Here is a 17,196-nt window from a genome sequence, read left to right as displayed (position 1 = left end):
ATTTTTTATTGTTCATTACTAAAAATAGAAATACAATTGATTTTTTTTTGGTGGTAGTGGCAGTACTGGGCTTTGAACTCAGGGCCTCACACTTGCTAGGCAGGCATTCTATCACTTGAGCCATTCCACCAGCCCTTGTTTGTGTTTTTGTTGTTGTTGTCATTTCTTTGGTTTTCTTTTTTTATTTTGGGGGGGTTTTCTTGTGGGACTGGGGTTTGAACTCAGAGACTACACCTTGAGCCACTCCCCCAGCCCTTTTTTGTGAAGGGTTTTTGAGATAGCATTTCTCAAACAATTTCCTGGGGCTGGCTTTGAACTGTGATCCTCCTGTGCTCTTCCTCCCGAGTCGGTAGGATAACAGATGTGAGCCACTAGGGCCCAGCAATTGATTTTTTTTTTTTTCTTTTTTTTTTTGAGACAGGGTCTTGCTGGCCTTGAACTGGAAATTCTCTTGCTTCAATCTCCCAAATGCTGGAATTACAGGCATGCCCCACCATGCTCTGCTTTACAATTTATTTTTGTACATCGTTCTTACATTTTGCAAAGTTACTAAACTCATCTATCAATAACAGTAGCTTCTTTAGAGATTCCACCAAATTTCCTACATGAGTGATCATATTATCTATAAACAAAGACAGTTTTGTTTCTTCCTTCCCAATCTAGATGCCTTTCATTTCTTTTTCTTGTCATATTTCACTGGCTAGAATAGAATGCTGAATAAATGGATGATGAATAGACATCTGTGCCTTGTTCCCAGTCTTTGGGGGAAAGCATTTAGTGTTTCAGCACTAAATATCCTTTTAGCTGTAGAGTTTTTGTAGATGTTCTTTATCAGACTGAGGACATTCCGTTCTATTTGTAGTTTGCTAGAGATTTTATCAAATATGTATATGCAGGCTGGCAGAATGAATCAATTGATAGAGAGCCTGCCTGGAATGACTCAAGTAATAGAGCACCTGCCTAGCAAGTGTGAAGCCCTGACTTCAAACCCCAGTATCACCAAAAATACATAACAAATGCGAATATGGGATTTGTATCAAATTAATCATTAGGAAAATGCAAATAAAATGCAAGTGAGATATCACTACAAGATGCTAGAATGGCTAAGATTAAAAAGACAGATCACATAAACGCCAGTAAGGATGCAGAGCAACTGGAATTCTCACTCACAAACGTCTACAATGGCAATGTGGCACAACAACTTTGGAAACAGTTTGGCAGATTCTTAAAAAGTCAAAAGGGAGGCTGACAAAGTGGCTCAAATGGTAGCGTGCCTGCCTAGCAAGTGTGAAACCCTGAGTTCAAACCCCAATACCACCAAAAAAGCCAAAAAGGTATTTAACCAAAAAAATTAAAGTGCATATCCATACAAAGACTTGTATGTGAAAGTTCATAGCTGCATTATTTGCCTCATCCAAACACTGGAAACCACCTGAATGTTTGTAAACAGGTGAATAGGAAGACAATTCATACCATATCCCTGGAATAAAAAAGGAATGCATTTTTTTTAACGTGGTACTGGGGTTTGGACTCAGGGCCTCATGCTTGCTAGGCAGGCACTCTACCACTTGAGCCACTCCATCAGCTAGATGAATCTCAACACACACACACACATCATTTGGTTCTTTATGTAAAATTCTTGAAAATGCAAACTAACCTATAGAGACAAAAAGCAGATTAGTGCTTGCTTAGGGACCAGGGTGAGGTGGTAGGAAGGATCACAAGAGGGAGCATAAGGAGATTTTTAGGGTGATGAACAATTGCACTGTAGCAATGGTTTCAAAGATGTGTACATATGTCAAAAGTTCCCAAATGGTACATTTTAAATTTCTGCAGTTGTATGCTAATTATATCTCAACAAAGATGTTTAGAAATGGAGTAGTAAAAATCTCAAGAATGTTACCATTACAAGGGATTACAAATGACTAAAAGAACATACAGAATATTTTTAAATAACTTAATGATAATTCTCCAAAATTATAACCATGAGGTTAGCAAAGCTAACAGAAGTAGAGGAGTGGGAGAATGTCTTGAAAGCGACTAAAGATCTCAAGATAACATTGGGTATCAAAAGTAAGTTTTATCCTTGATTTTATATTTAGAGAAATGTCAGCTAACAAGAATAAAAGTATGAAGGAACTTTAAGCCCCACAGAGGGGCCTCTGGTTAGCCACCAGGCCTCCTATTTTAAAAGACATCCATGCCAACCCATCCTGAGATGGGCGACGGACCTGCAGGCTTCCCAAGTTATAATCTTGTGGGTCCTCCAAATGCCCAAAGACAGGAAAGCAGGTCAGCACTCCTCCTGAAGGACATGAGACCCCCACCTCTGTCTGCTTCATCCCTGCCTCCTTTCATTGTTCTTTAAACTTAACAATAATAACCAGTGAGCTCTTAATCTGGCGCCACACTTGATAGGTTCCATCCAGAGGGAATCTCATCGCCTGTGAAGCCAAGGGGTTGGCTGCCTTCATAAACAAGGAAGTAACCAGACATGGTGGTACATACCTGTAATCCCAACACTGGGGAGGCTGAGCCAGGAGGAGCTCGAGTTTGAGGTCAGCCTAGGCTACATAGCAAGACCATGTCTCAAAAAAAAAAAAAAATGAAGGTAGTACCAGCACATTCCCTCCCACTGAAAGATGTGCCTTTAAGGAGGGCACAGGCTTGGATTTGTCCATCTCCCTGGGAGCTGGTTACTCAGTGCCCAGGTTCTGTTGAACCCACCCTGTCCAGGTCTTCTGGGCTTCTCAAAGGAGGGCAAACTCTCTGATGGCAGCGAGTGTCCCTGGCTCCCAGAGTCACATTGGCCCATGGTGGGTGCCCAGGAGAGGGATGTGGTAGAATACAGGGCTAGTCCACGCTACAGAAGCCAGGCTGGGGCTGGATTAAGTAGGTGATTTCATCATGTAGCCATGCTTCCTGGGCCCCAACCAGGATGTTCTGACACAGCTCTGGACCAGTACTTTGCTCCTCTCCAGGAACAGAGCCAGTGTCACTGAGAGGAATAAGCTGGGTCTCAGGTAGGTTGAATGAGAACAAGACCATATACCACCACCAGTCCATCCACCTTCAACAACCCTTTCTCTCTTCCAGCCTTTGTCGCTTCTTGCTTGGAATCTGGCGGCAGCCTCTTAGCTGGCTCTGAGTTCTTCCTGCTTGAGTGTGTCTACCTTTCTTTTAGTTTTTGGGTTTTATTTTGTTTTGTTTGGGTGGTGGTGGGACTGGGGTTTGAACTCAGGGTATCTTGCTTGCAAAGCAGGCACTCTACCACTCGAGCCGCTTCTCCAGCCCTCCCTCGTCCTCTCAAGACCATCAGTGTTCCCCTTCCTTCTTCCTAGCCAAACGCTTAGCACCTTGCGTGCTGGGTCTGCCCTACTATACTGCTCCCCCCCCCCCACATTGATTTCTGGCTACTCCCCCAGTAAGCCTCAGGCTCCCCTCCACACGTGGACCCAAGTTACCTCCTCTCCCACACTTCTGCCAGCGTCAACTCCACTAGCCTCCAAGACAGGCTTCAATGCCACCTTCTGGCCGGGCATGGTGATGCATGCCAGTAATTCCTATTTCTTGAGAGGTGGGAAATTGGGAGGCTCAAGACCAGCCCAGGCAAAAAAGTTAGCAAAACCCCATCCTTCAACAAATAAGCTAGGTGTGGTTGTATATGCAGGAGATATAGGTAGAAGGTGGCCCAGGCAAAATCTCAAGACCCTATTAAAAAAAAAAAAAAAACTTGGCCCAGCACAGTGGCTCACACCTGAAATATTAGCTACTCAGGGAGACGGTGAGGATGGCAGCTTGAGCCCAACCCAGGGCAAAACGTTCTGGAGACCCCCCTTTTCAACCAATAGCTAAGTGTGGTGGTACATGGCTGTATTCTCAGCTACACAAAACATAAACCAGAAGGATCACCGTCCAAGTTGACTTGAGCAAAAAATAAGACTCTATCCCCAAAATAACTGAAGCAAAAAGGGCTTGGGGTGTGGCTTAAGGGTACAGCATCTGCTTAACAAGCATAAGGGCCTGGGTTCAAACCCCAGTATCATTTAAAATAAAAAATAAAAAAGCCACCTTCTCTGCAGGAGACACTGACCCTGCTTCCTTGCCCAGTCCTCCCACAAGCCCCTCCCTTTAAACTCCAAAGCCCTTTCTGCCTCCCTTATAGCCTCATGACCTTCTCCCTTGCCTCAGTTGCAGAGAGCCTGTCTGCCCACCATCCTCCCAGGAGCTCCTTGAGGGCAGAAACCATCATCACTCACCACAGCTCCCATAGAGCTTCATCTTATGCCTTTGTTAAGGGAACTGGGTTTTTTTTACTGTTTTTTTGTTTGTTTTGATGGCACTGGAGTTTGAACTTAGGGCCTCATGTTTGCTAGGCAGGTGTTCTACCACTTCAGTCATGTCCCAGCACAAAGGAACTGTTTTTTCTCGACAACAACAAAAGCTAGAGTGTGCTGGGTGCCAGTGGCCCACACCTGTAATCCTAGCTACTCAGGAGACAGAGATCAGGAGGATTGAGGTTTGAAGCCAGCCTGGCAAATAGTTCTTGAGACTCTATCTTGAAAAATCCCATCCCAAAAATAGGGCTGGTGGAGTGGCTCAAGGTGTAGGCCCTGGTTTCAAACCCTATCACTGCAAAAAACAAACAACAAAAAATGGCTAAGTGCTGTGGTCCAAGTAAGGGTCCTTTGAAGTGGCTGCCCAGGTGTGGGGATGGGGGCTGGGCACAAAAAGAAGTGAGTGTGAGGTACAGTGGGGACACTGACTGAGCCCAGATTCCAGCTCTCCCAGTTAGTAACTGATGGTCCTGGCTGGGGGAGTTTTCTAAAAAGCTCTGAGTCTGTTTGCTCATCTTTAACATGGAGGTAATGGAGTATAAAACACCAGCCTGCATGAGGTAGGTGGTTTGATAACCAGCTGTGGGTTTTGTGGTGGCATATACTTTAATTTGCTCAATATCTCTTTGTTGGTAACACCCTTGAAGGGTCCCTGCTTCAGGCCACGGTTGTACTGTTGCCCTGGGGGCCCTTGTCAACCCTGAGGCTTCAGCTCAGGGGCTCCTATCAGAGTCGCAGGCAGAGCCCCAGCCCCACCTTCCCTGTGACTCCTTTAAACTCGTCCCAGTTGTGCGACCCAAAGACTTTACCTCCCATAGTAGAGGACCTGGTCCCAGTGGCAATGGGTCACTTCTAGGCCTGAGATTGCTTGCAAGCAACTGCTCAGGCTCCTGACAGCAGGAGCAGTGCCCTGGCACAATGGGGTCAGGCCTGGGGCACCATGAAATCCCAGCCACCTTCCATCCAGGTCCTATGGAAGTTCTCTCTGGCACTGACCTCAGTTTCCTGGCACCGTGGGTACACCTGTCTCTCCTCTAGCCTGATTACTCTTTGAGGAATGGCCTATGCCTGCCATTTTCATGTCCTCAATCCCTGGCACCAAGCAAGGGTGGTGACCGAGGAGGATGAGATGATTTGGTCAAGAATGTGCCAACTTAAGTTTGGGTAACATTGAAATGTCAATTTCTTCCCTTTTCCCCTTCTCTGTGAGAACTGACAGAACTTGTGGGAAGAAAAGCAAGGACCAGAGAGTTGGGGTGCTTAGGCTTGGCCCGGGGATGGCGAGGAGCCATGGGACTTTGCGTCAAACGCACGGGAATGCAGCAGAAGGGGCCCAGTCAGAGCCAGGCAGCCCGCGTTTCACTCCGAGCACTGATACTAACCCTCTAGCCTGGGCAAGTCATTTCATTTTCTTCAATTCTTGCCAATTGCTAAATGCATGTGAAATTGTCTCCTCGCCCATTTCACAAGAGCCTGAGAAGAGTCTAGAAGTTTAGAAACTGTAAAAGGCTATAAAAGCCAGGTGCCAGTGACTCACACCTTTAATCCTAGCTACTTGGGAGGCTGAGATCAGGAGGATGCTAGTTCAAGGCCAACCCCGGCAAATAGTTTGGGAGATGCCACCCCCCCCATCTCCAAAGTAATCAGAGCAAAATGGACTAGAGATGTGGCTCAAGCAGTTGAGTACCTGTTTTGCAAGTGTGAAGCCCTGAGTTCAAATCCCAGTCCCACAAAAGAAGAAAAGAAAAATAAGCTATATAAATACAGGGGTACTGACTGGTGGCACTTTCTATAAACACTGAGCCTTTCTTGGGGCCATTCCAGAGGGCAAAACCCCAACCCCATCTCTGACACAAACAGGCCTGCCACCTATAGGTTATAGGCATGATCAACCTCTGCAAGCTATGTTCCAGCCAGGTGGGAAGCAGAGACAGGACCCACTATCACCAGGACACCTCAGGTCCTTCCAAGCCCCACACAGGCCAGGTTGGCAATGGGGAAATGAGGGATCTCCAGATCTGAACTTGTACTCCAAGGAGGTTTATTAATATCCTTGCCGGGGAGCACCAAGTCTTGCCAAGAGCCAGAGGCTGACAGTATCCACAGGGCAGCAAGGCCAGCACAGGTCAGAGGCCTGGTATCATGGAGATGGTTTGAACACAGCTGATTCACCTTCCTTTGTCTCTTAAAGGGCATCCTCTCTGCAGAGAAGACACATTCCCCCAGAGATTTCCTGACTTGTCTGACATCCAGCAGCCCCCTCAGAAATTTAGAGCCAGGCCATCTGTCTGCTCCTCCAAATCCTTCAGAGTCAGGGTCAGCCCCAGCCCAGCCACCCTGTTCATTCCTAGAGCCTGGTGACTATAGTCTACACCGGACAAATTCCAGCAGGTTCCCCAACTGTTCCTCCAGGTGCTGCTCATCTCCATGGTTCTCAATGACCCAGTCAAAGTCCCCAAAGTTGTCCAGATCACATTCTGACTCGGCATCATCCACCCCTGTGGAGCAGACAAAGAAAAGTTAAGCCCCAGCCCTCCAGACAAACACCAGGCATTGAGGTCAGCTGACCTGGAGGAATGGGTCTGCCCCTTGTCTTTCATCTGCTACCCCAGAACCAAACTCTACATACTGTACCTGGAGGGCCCCTTCCCACCTGCCCAAACCCTGTAATGCAGGTGCAGCAGGCCATGGCCATCTAAACCCCCAGAAGAGCCCTGCTGACTTCACTCTTCCCTTGCCCTGCCTATAGAGGGTGGACTAGGTCATCTAGACCACAGACATTGCCAAAGGGCACTGCACTTTCAGGTTAGGTCAGGTTGGCTGGGTCCATTTCTACCCTCAATGTGTCACATTCAATCCTACTGGGAGGCTGCGTGTGCAGGGTTAGAAGCAGAGGGTGAGAAGTCAGTTCCTTCTCTTTACCTGCCATGGGTATGGGACCAGAAGAGCCATGTGGTGGCTTTGGCATGATGGTAAGGTGAGGGGATGTGTATAAAATGCTGAGCACAGGCTGGCCTGTGCCCAGGAGCTGAGTTGTTAGTAGTGGTCATACCCATGGGATCTTAACTTCCCTAAGGTACAGTAACCTGGGGCAGGACAGAACAGTCATGGGAACCTTGACTCTCCAAAACACCCTATGCCAACCCACTTTTGAGCCCCGGGACTGTCAGGAAGCAAGCAGGAGACCTAGAGCACAGGGTGGGAGCCTATGCCCTACACACGGGGTGGCTGACCTATGTGCCAAGCCTTAAGGGCAAACGCTATGAGCAAATTCACCTGGTGTGAACACCCAGCCCCGCTGCTGTCGGCTCTCCTTCGAGGCTACCACACGGACTGTCTGTGTCACAGCTCCATAGGCCTCCTGAAACCACTGGATGTCAGACACCCTCCGTGTGTCGCTCACCAGCTGCAGGGGAGAGACACAAACAGGTGACCAACAGGAAGTGGAGGAACTACAGAAGCCGGAGCAGTGGTGCTGCTCCCCACCACCACTGTGAACATGTGAACATCCAGGATAGAGCAGAGAAGAAAGACCCTACCTTGGCCATTCACGGAGCAGATACCGCTGAGCACCTGCCAAATGGCACATTCACCCAATTACAGCACTAACCAAGGGTCATAACAAGCACCTATTGTCACCGGCACTGTGCCAGGTCTGAGGACACAGTGGTGACCAAAACACACCTGTTCTGCACTCTCCAAGCTCACGATGCAGTGGGAGAGACTCGTTAAGCAGCAGCTCCTGAACAACCAGGGGTAACAGCGTGGCCTGACAAGCATCTCAGTCTGACACAGCCCAAACTCAGCTTCTGTCTTTTCTCCTACACCTTCCCTACCCAGAAGATGACAGCTCTGCTTGTCCAGCTGCTCAGAACAAGATCCTTGGCACAGTATTTCATTCTCACACCCCATAGGCTACCCTTCACCAACTCAACTCGTATCAGCTTAAAACATGCAAAATCGACCTCTCTTCTCCACCACAGAGACAGTCCTTTCATCTGTGTCACAGAAGACCCTCTACCATGCCTCTCTATTTTTGCTACTGCCTCCCCTCCAGGAACTAAGGGAGGCCTTTTCAAACTTAAAAAATAATTATAATTTTTATCTGGTGCTAGGGATTGAACCCAGGTACTAAACATATGCTCTATCACTGAGCTACATACCTCATTGCCTTTTAAATCTGTTTTTTTGTTTGTTTGTTTTTGTTTTTATTTTTGTTTTTTGTTTTTGTTTTTGTTTTTTTGGTGATACTGAGGGTATCACATTTTTTGGCAACATTGCTGTTTAAACTCAGGACCTCACACTTGCTAGGCAGGCACTCTTACCACTTGAACCACTCTAACAGCCTTTCTTTTTCTGATTTGTTTTTTTTTTTCAAGATAGGGTCTGGTGAACTATTTGCTTAGGGCTGGCTTCAAACCACCATCCTCCTGATCTCTGCCTCCTGAATAGCTACAATTACAGGAGTGAGCCACCGTCGCCCAGTTACCTTTTAAATCTTAAACCATGTCTCTCCTCTGCTCAAAACCCCACAATGACTCCTCATTCTCATTTAGAGTAAACTCCAGGCTCTTCCAGGCCTAGATCTAACCTTAACCTCCCATAGGTCACCAATATGGTCCCTGGCTCTTTCTCTTTTTTTTTTTTTTTTTTTTGTCAGTACTGGGTTTTGAACTCAGGGCTCATGCTTGCTAGTCAGGCACTCTACCAATTGAGCCATTCCTCCAGCCCCCCTGGCTCTTTCTCAAACATACCAGGCACAGGCCCCATTCCAGATCTTTGTACTCCTTGAACCCTCTTTCTGAAGTGCTACCTCTCTAAATATCCACTCAGCTTACTCCTTTGTTTCCTTCAGGTCGTGCTCCCATGTCATCATATGAAAGAGGCTTTCTCTGACACCCTTAATAAAATGTCAACCCTTTCCAACCTGCTTCATGCCCTAGGTCTGCTTTGTTGGCTCCTTAGTACTTATCTCCACCTGACATATTCTATACTTATTGTGTACATAACACCCCCTCATCCCCAGCTATAATATAAGCTTCCAGGAGGTAGAGACTTCAGTGCATTCTGCACCAGTGCATGCCCAGAACCTGGATTGTGCCTGGCATGAGTAGATAACAGGCATTTACTGTCAGAATGAATGAAGAAGGAAAAGCATAGGGTACTAGGGGAGGACCTTCAGGAGCACAATTAAGATTGAGTACCAGGAGCAGGGTGCTAGTGGCTCAGGTCTGTAAATCCTAGCTACTTGGGAGGCTGAGATTAGGAGGATTGTGTTTTGAGGCCAACCTAGGCAAATAGTTCTTGAGACTCCATCTCCAAAGTAATCAGAGCAAAATGGACTGGAGGTGTGGCTCAAGCAGTACAGCCTACTTTGCAAGCATGAAGCCCTAAGTTCAAACCCCAGTCCCACCAAAAAAAAAAAAACAGGATTAGGAACCAGGGAAGGTGTCCCCAGGGAGGTGACATGCAAACTGCTGGAGCAAACCAGATAAAGAGGACAAAAAAGGGCAGTCCAGGCAGATGGAAAAACATGTGCAAAAGCTTGATTCATTTAAGGAACAGAGAGAATAGGGTGGCTGCAGCTCAAGGAGTAAGGAAGACTGGTTTGAGGACTGGAGGCATGGCTCAAGTGGTAGTGCACTTGCCTAGCAAGTGTGAGGCCCTGAGTTTAAGCCCCAGTACTGCTAAAAAAGACTTCGATTTTGTTTGTGAGAATGATGGGCAAGTCACCAAAGTGTCCTAAACATAACAGTGACACGACTTGGTTTATGTTTCTAAAAAGTCACTGTCGCTGCTGTGTAAGAATGGGAGCAAAAGCCAGAGCCAGGGACCAGTATGTGAGCTACTGGGATTGCCCAGGGGAGATGCTAGCAGTGAAGACAGAGATGGACACAGAGGAGGGCTAGAGAGACAGATTTTTCTCATGCCATCATGGTGCTGTCTTACCCAAACCGGCTGGGACACACCGTCCACAATCTTCCTACAGAAGAACCCTGGGTCAGCCCGGCGCTTCTCCTCCCCCCAGCGGATCATGTCCCTCCGGTAGGTCTCCTTGTAGGTGCTGGCATCCAGGAGTCTCTGGAAATCCAAGCCGTGGTCCTGCCCAAAGCACATTCTATCTATAGTGCTGTCTCTCCGAAAACAGCAAGAATCAGCCCCACCTGACAGCCTCCCCAGACCAAGACCAATGTGGGAACTAGTGAGCTTTCAGCCAGGGCAAAGGTCTGCAAGCCAGGGAGCTCCAGAAAGGGAGAAATCCCAGTCATCAGAAAGTGGAAGAAAGGTCTTGGGATACTTCCAGAAATTATTTGCAATGTGTGATGCGCTTGTCTCTTCCTAATTATTTCTGGCTTAAACTAATCCTGAAATTAGTTTGCATCCCTGGGCATAGGCTTAGACTTCAACTAAAGTAAGAAATCTGAAAAAAAAACAAAAAACAAAACTGTACTCCCTGTCCTCTGGCTACCCTTGTGGCATCATTTGTCCCCATCTCAAACCCCAAGGAGATTGTGTGTCTCCCTCCTTTCTCCTCACCCCTAAGTCCTAGGCATTTTGTTGAAACAGCATCACTCCATTTGGCTTTGAGCACTCCTAGGGCCTCAGACACTCAGAGGACTCCTTGAACAGGAGGCACCACCCTGACTCCCTAGGGAGCTGCTTCCAGACCTGACTCCCTTTCTCCTAGAACATTCACATCTAAGGGCCCCAAGACACAAAGGTGTCTAAAAAACATCACTCAGTTCAGGTTCTGGCTCTCCTACTAACTCATTGCAGGAGACCTGCTCCCCTCTACTCTCAGTTCTCTAGAATGCGTCTGCTGCCCCTGTTGAGGTGAGATCATCAACCACCTCCTGTTGTAAACTAGTTTTCCTCTAGGAAATTGTGAGGTTTCCCATGTGACTTTAGAAATCAATGAATTAACATTTCCTTTGAGACTTGTCCTTCAGTGGGAGTGGAGAATGGAGTGATGCTAGACTTCCAAACAGTAAGGGCAGGCTGGCCTGACAGAGCCTCCTCTGGAGGTTTTAAAAATGCAAACTCTGACCAGGTGCTGGCGGCTCAAACTGTAATACCAGCTACTCAGGAGGCAGAGGTCAGGAGGATGGTGGCTTGTAACCAGAATGGCAAATAGTTCATGAGACACTATCTCAGAAATATCCAAAACAAAAAAGGGCTGGTGGAGTGCCTCAAGTGGTAGAGTGCCTGCCTAGCAAGTGTGAAGCCCTGAGTTCAAATCCCATACACATAAAAAAATGCAAACTCCTTGGCTGGGCATTATGATGTACTCTTGTAATCCCAGCACTCTGGAGGTTGAAGCAGGAGGATCTCAAGTTCAGGGCCAGCCCAGGCTACATAACAAGAGAAACCTTGTCTCAAAATTTTAAAAAATGGAGCCAGATATAGTGGCTGTAAACCCAGCACTACAGAAGTAAACAGGAAGATTGCAAGTTTAAGTCCAGCCCAAGCTACACAGTGAGACTCTGTCTCAAAAACAAATTTTAAATGCAAATTCCTGGGACTGGGAGTATAACTCAGTATTTGAGCACCTTCCTGAAGCCCTGGGTTCCATTACTTTAAAAACACACACACACACACACACTCCTGTCCCTTCCTCCTCTCCAGCCCACCACATCACCTCAGCAGGTCTGGATCTGAGTCAGGAAATTTGGAAGTAGACTGATGGTTTTGAAACTACTCCTCAGGCCCCATGAGGGAAGGCCTTTCCCCTTTGCCTCTTTCTTCCTCCTCCTCCACCCATCAGTCACCCCTACTCTGTCCCTGGGTGTGGGCTATTATAAAGTGAGCCTGGCACCTCCATCAGTCTCTCACCATGTGACCTTTCTTTTGCCCACTGTCCTTCCACCATGTGGCCTTCACCAGAAGCCAAGTGGATAGCCAGCACCATGTTCTTGGACCTCCAGAACTGTGAGCTTAACAAATCTCTTTTCTGTTCCAAGTACCCAGGCTCAGGTACTTTGTTATAGCAACAGAAACAGACTAAGACATCTACACACTGTTCTACATCTTGGGTTTTGTCCACTTAACAACATATCTTGACAACTCATGTGACTAAATTTCTAAGGGGAGAAGGATTGCATCAGGTCAACTGGGCAGGGAAGTGTGGCAATGTGAGGTGTCATAGTTTTTGAGTGAGGTGACATGTGCAGATCCTTACTAATCACTTACTAATCAGAGCTGCCAACTTCAAGTGTTTACAGCCTTTCCTGAACACACACTGGGGAGGTAGCCTGAGGTAAAGGAAGACATTAGGAAAGAAGCTTAAGCTGAAAAAGACCCAAAAGATCCACTCACAAAAAACTAAGAGTTGGCCACCACCCTGCCAGCAGTGATCACTGGGCCCATGCCAGTGATTCAAGCAGTGGCCAAAGCTCCAAAGCCCAGGAGCTGTCTCTTCCCAACCCTTGAATGACATGAGCCACCACCACCTACCTGAGCAAACTGCTCCTTCAGTGGACCAGAGAGCCGGAGGACAGCACAGACATCAGCTCCAAGTCTATGGAACAGGGAGAACAGAAGCCAGTTAACCTTGAACTTCCAGGACCTTCCAGGCTCCAGAAGAGGAATCCAGTGGCCTGGGTTGAAACCTCATTTCTACTACTGGTATCTATGCAACTTTGGCAGTCTCAACTTCCATGACATTTTTTTCCTCAAGGATAAAAGGAGGATTAATAGTTTCAGTTCTATCTCTCACACAGGCTTATTACAAAATTCAAAGGACTATTAAGAAGCCCTAAAACTAATGGGTAAAACCTAAAAATGTAAGTGTGAACCTCCAGGCCCAGCAAGATTCTGGCTGGATTAGGTTAAGGCTGGCATCCTAAACTTATTCCTTCACAGGCAAGGGTATCTTGGTCTCAGCTGACTTGGTCACCACATCAATAATTCATCCTTTTAGTTATTCAATGTCCTTAACCAATCATTCATTGGGTGCTACATTTGAGTCTAGGAGATACAAATGTGAATGTTATACAATTTCTGCCTGGCTTTGAGATGCTCACAGATAGGCTTAACCACCAATGTGGTACAATAAGTTGTTCTTATTTCCATGTTTTAGATGAGGTTGAGTGATGAAAATTGATTCATCCAAAGCAACACTGTAAGGAATGAAACCAATATTAGTAAAATAAAAATAGCCAGCATTTCATTCCTGACCCTTTAAAAGGTGCCAAGAATTATTCTAAGCCATTCACAGACATTATCTCATTTAATCCTATTATTTCCATTTATCAGAGGACAAAACTGAGGCAGAGTGGATAAGAAAGGTGCACCAGATCAATCGTACACTAATAAGCATAGAACCAGGATATGAATCCCTGAATTCTGTCAGTCTAATTCCAGAGTCTGTGCTTCTGACACTATTAGACTGCAGGCTGGGGCTGAGGAGATGCAACTTAGGAAACCATGGTGAGATACTTGGTGGTGAAGGATTCAGGTGGTGACCTCTGACCTGGGCTCCCCCACAACCAACTCTTAGAGCCCCTATGGACCAAATAGCAGCCTCCTGGTGCCCCTACTACACTGGCCTTGAAGAAGAGGCCCTCCCTTCCATTTTCTCCCCTCCCCCCCCATTTTCTTTTCTCCTAGCCCAGGGCCATGCAAAAATGCTTCTAGAGAAAACACTGACCAAAAGGTATTATTATTGGGGAGGCTGTGAGCTTAAACAGAAAGAATCCAGTTCCTGGATTTGAATCCTGGATTTGCTACTTACTTTGTGACCCTGGCAAATTTTATTTCTTTAATTTTTTCTTTTTCTTTCTTTCTTTCTTTCTTTTTTTTTTTTTTAAGAGGCCCAATCTCACTATGTTGCCTAAGCTGGCCTCAAGCCATCCTCCAGCATCAGCCTCCCCAGTAGCTGGAACTACAGGTGCATGCCACCACACTCTGCTGGTTTTAACTTTTATGGTACTTGTAATCTGGAGTTTCTAAGTTTTGATACTGTTTATTTTGGAGCATTCACGTTCCCAAACTTCTTTTTTTTTTTGTAGTACTGGGGTTTAAACTCAGAACTGCAAATGCTCTGCCACTCGTGGGGCTGGTGGAGTGGTTCAAGTGATAGAGCGCCTGCCTAGAAGGTGTGAGTCCCTGAGTTCAAACCCCAGTACCTACACACACACACACATACACACACACACACACAGTCGTGAAAATAGGAACGGCACATTGAAAGGGGCTTGCTTCTTGAGAGATCTACAGCTTCAGGGCTTGGCAGAGGTAGTCTCCTGATTCTGAGGCGTACGTGTGTAGACTTTGGTCTTACGGAATAAGACAACTGGAGCTCCCCTTCTACCCACTGCTCAGGACTTCTGCCCTGTCACCGGAGAACCCCAGGTCCAAAGCTCACTCCATCACACCCAAACACACCCCTTCTGTCATGCGACGTAGAGAGCTCCCTTTCCTCCTCCTTCCCCGCCCCACCGACACCTGCTCTGCAGCGCCTCAGTCAAAAAGTCCTTTCCGGATTTCCTCTTCCCGCTAAACAGCAGCACCAGCCGCGGGGCGCCTCCAAGCGGGGCCATGGGACCACCAAGCTTCCAGATTCCTAAAGCTGACACTTTGTACGCCTTAAATCGGGCCACTACGCGCGAAATGGACGCGGCTAGTAGGGCCGGCAAAGAGGAGGGGATTCCGCCCCTCTTGTCCATAACTCCAGAAAGCACTGACAGCCTGTCGCACCTCTACACATTTTAACCCACGGTTAAACACATACGGAGAGAGAGAAGGAGAGCGACACGGAGAAACAGAGGTTTATTTCCGCGGCAGCCTTCTTCAGGAAAGAAGCTCCCCAACCAGAACTCACTTAGAACAGTCCAGCCCCGCCCAGACCTTACGTCACGGCCCCGCCTTCTTAGTTGGCACCTAGGGACGTGATGGACGCAACTAACTTTCCTCCGAGGAGGGGGTGACGTCTTAAACCTTCCTATGTTGGACCTCATATTCCCTTCCACAAAACCCTACAAACATTATGAAAAAAAAGAAATAAATATCGTCATGGTGAAAGTGTTTCCAAAAGTGCCTTTTTATTTGTGCTTTACAACATATGTTCTAACTCAAATTTGTATTTGCCCCACAGTTGAAAATGGGTCTTTCTGAAGAAGTAACCAGGAGATAACAGCATAGGGCGTGTCTGCGACGTCTTACTGAGGGGGAGGGGTAGAATACCCTCTGCTTTATTGTCAAATAGGTTTTGTAAATGGAAAGGCTGCGACAATTTGAGCCTTTATGCCCAACAAGAACTATTTCGGGCTGGTGGAGTGGCTCAAATGGTAGCGCGCCTGCCTAGCAAAAGCGAGGCCCCGAGTTCAAACTCCAGTACCGGCAAAAAACAAAACAAAAACCTCTAGATCTCTTTCCTAGCTGCATCCTCCTTGCCAAAGGTTTTTGAAAAGCTAGAGAGCGTGAGTGACATTGGTAGTACTAGATTAAAAGGGGAATTTAAAGTCCCCCTGAAAGAAATTACCTACCGTTATATCCAGAGTCCAGCTTCCAGCTAGGAGTTGAGAGGCAGAATTGGGGTGGTCGGACACCCTGTCCCACTTGATTATATGGAGTTGACTTCAGCAATGACTTGGTGTCCTGCATTTTTCTGAACTTGCCAAAACAGAGCCTGCAACCATTTCTGCCTCCATTTTACAGGGTATAAAATCATGTAAAGATAACCGGGCACCGGTGACTCAAGCTTGTAATCCTAGCTACTCAGGAGGCAGAGATCAGGAGGATGGTGGTCCGAAGCCAGCCCGGGCATATATTTCCTGAGACCCTATCTCGAAAAAAATCCATCACAAAAAAAGGGCTGGTGGAGTAGCTCAAGGTGGGAGGTCCTGAGTTCAAGCGCCGCTACCAAAAAAATATATATATATAAAGACAAAAACCAAAGTGTGGAGAAATCTTTAATTCTTTGAATATTGAGACAAGGCACAAAAGAGTGATCAGATGTTTAAAAAAAAAAAAAAAGACTTCAGGGAGAAAAGAAAAAAACCCAGAAGGCAGCATAGCACAGTTTTAATCCCGGCTTTGACATTTTTGAGAAATTTGACCTTCAGGTTGCAGCTCCTCCACTGATAATGCTCATCTCACAGCATGAGCATTATTTTCCTTTTTTTTTTTTTTTTTTTTTTTTTGCAGTACTGGGGCTTGAACTCGGGGTCAACACCTTGAGCCACTCCACCAACCCTTTTCTGTGAAGGCTTTTTTTGAGATAGGGTCTTGCCCAAGGCTGGCTTTGAATCGCAATCCTCCTGATCTCTGCCTCCTGAGTAGCTAAGATTACAGACATGAACCACCGGAGCCCTGCTGAATCTCACAGTTTAGATAAGAAGATGAGAGGCTGGGGATACAGCACAGAGGGAAAGCGCACCCCTAGCACACTTGAGACCCTGGGTTTGATATCCAGTATGGCATAAAATAAAGAAAATATGTGATATAGTACAATAAAATATTTTGTAAATTCTAAAATAGCAATCCAATTGTAAAGTGTTATTTATTCTTAGCACTTCCTGATTTTACAGTTTGTAATTCAACACAGGATCAGGTTTTCTAGCTCATCTGCACTAAACATTTCTTGGCAACTCCAATAAAAGCCAAATCCCAACTGGACCAGCAGGGGCTACAGGATTAGCTCCATTCTCCATTTCATGCGCCCTATCCCAGTCCATGTTCAGCAAACTTCCCCCATGTTCACATCCAGTACTTTTCTCCTACTTTTCCACTCGATGTCCCCACTATCTATTCAAATGGCTTTTCTTCTCCCCCAGCATTCATATCTCTGCATGGACTTTGAGTCCATGGCCTTCCTCCCATCTCACTTCAGTTTCTAGAACTTTCTTCCCCTGACTCT

General features: G+C 46.6%; 1 protein-coding gene across 1 annotated transcript; it reads right to left on the bottom strand.

The window, feature by feature from the left end:
• Window positions 1-6,361: 6,361 nt before the first annotated feature.
• On the bottom strand, window positions 6,362-15,014 carry Pmvk (phosphomevalonate kinase). Its single transcript, XM_020166215.2, has 5 exons — window positions 14,784-15,014; window positions 12,792-12,855; window positions 10,287-10,439; window positions 7,614-7,743; window positions 6,362-6,835 (listed from the first exon to the last, which is right to left on the bottom strand). The coding sequence occupies exons 1-5, from the start codon at window positions 15,002-15,004 to the stop codon at window positions 6,699-6,701; spliced, it is 705 nt and encodes a 234-aa protein (XP_020021804.1). The 5' UTR covers window positions 15,005-15,014; the 3' UTR covers window positions 6,362-6,698.
• Between the last annotated feature and the right edge of the window lie 2,182 nt (window positions 15,015-17,196).

This window comes from Castor canadensis, chromosome 11 (assembly GCF_047511655.1).
Source record: "Castor canadensis chromosome 11, mCasCan1.hap1v2, whole genome shotgun sequence".
Taxonomy (NCBI): domain Eukaryota; kingdom Metazoa; phylum Chordata; class Mammalia; order Rodentia; family Castoridae; genus Castor; species Castor canadensis.
The sequence above is the reverse complement of the archived record's forward strand: the minus strand, read 5'-3'. Positions and strand labels throughout refer to the sequence as shown.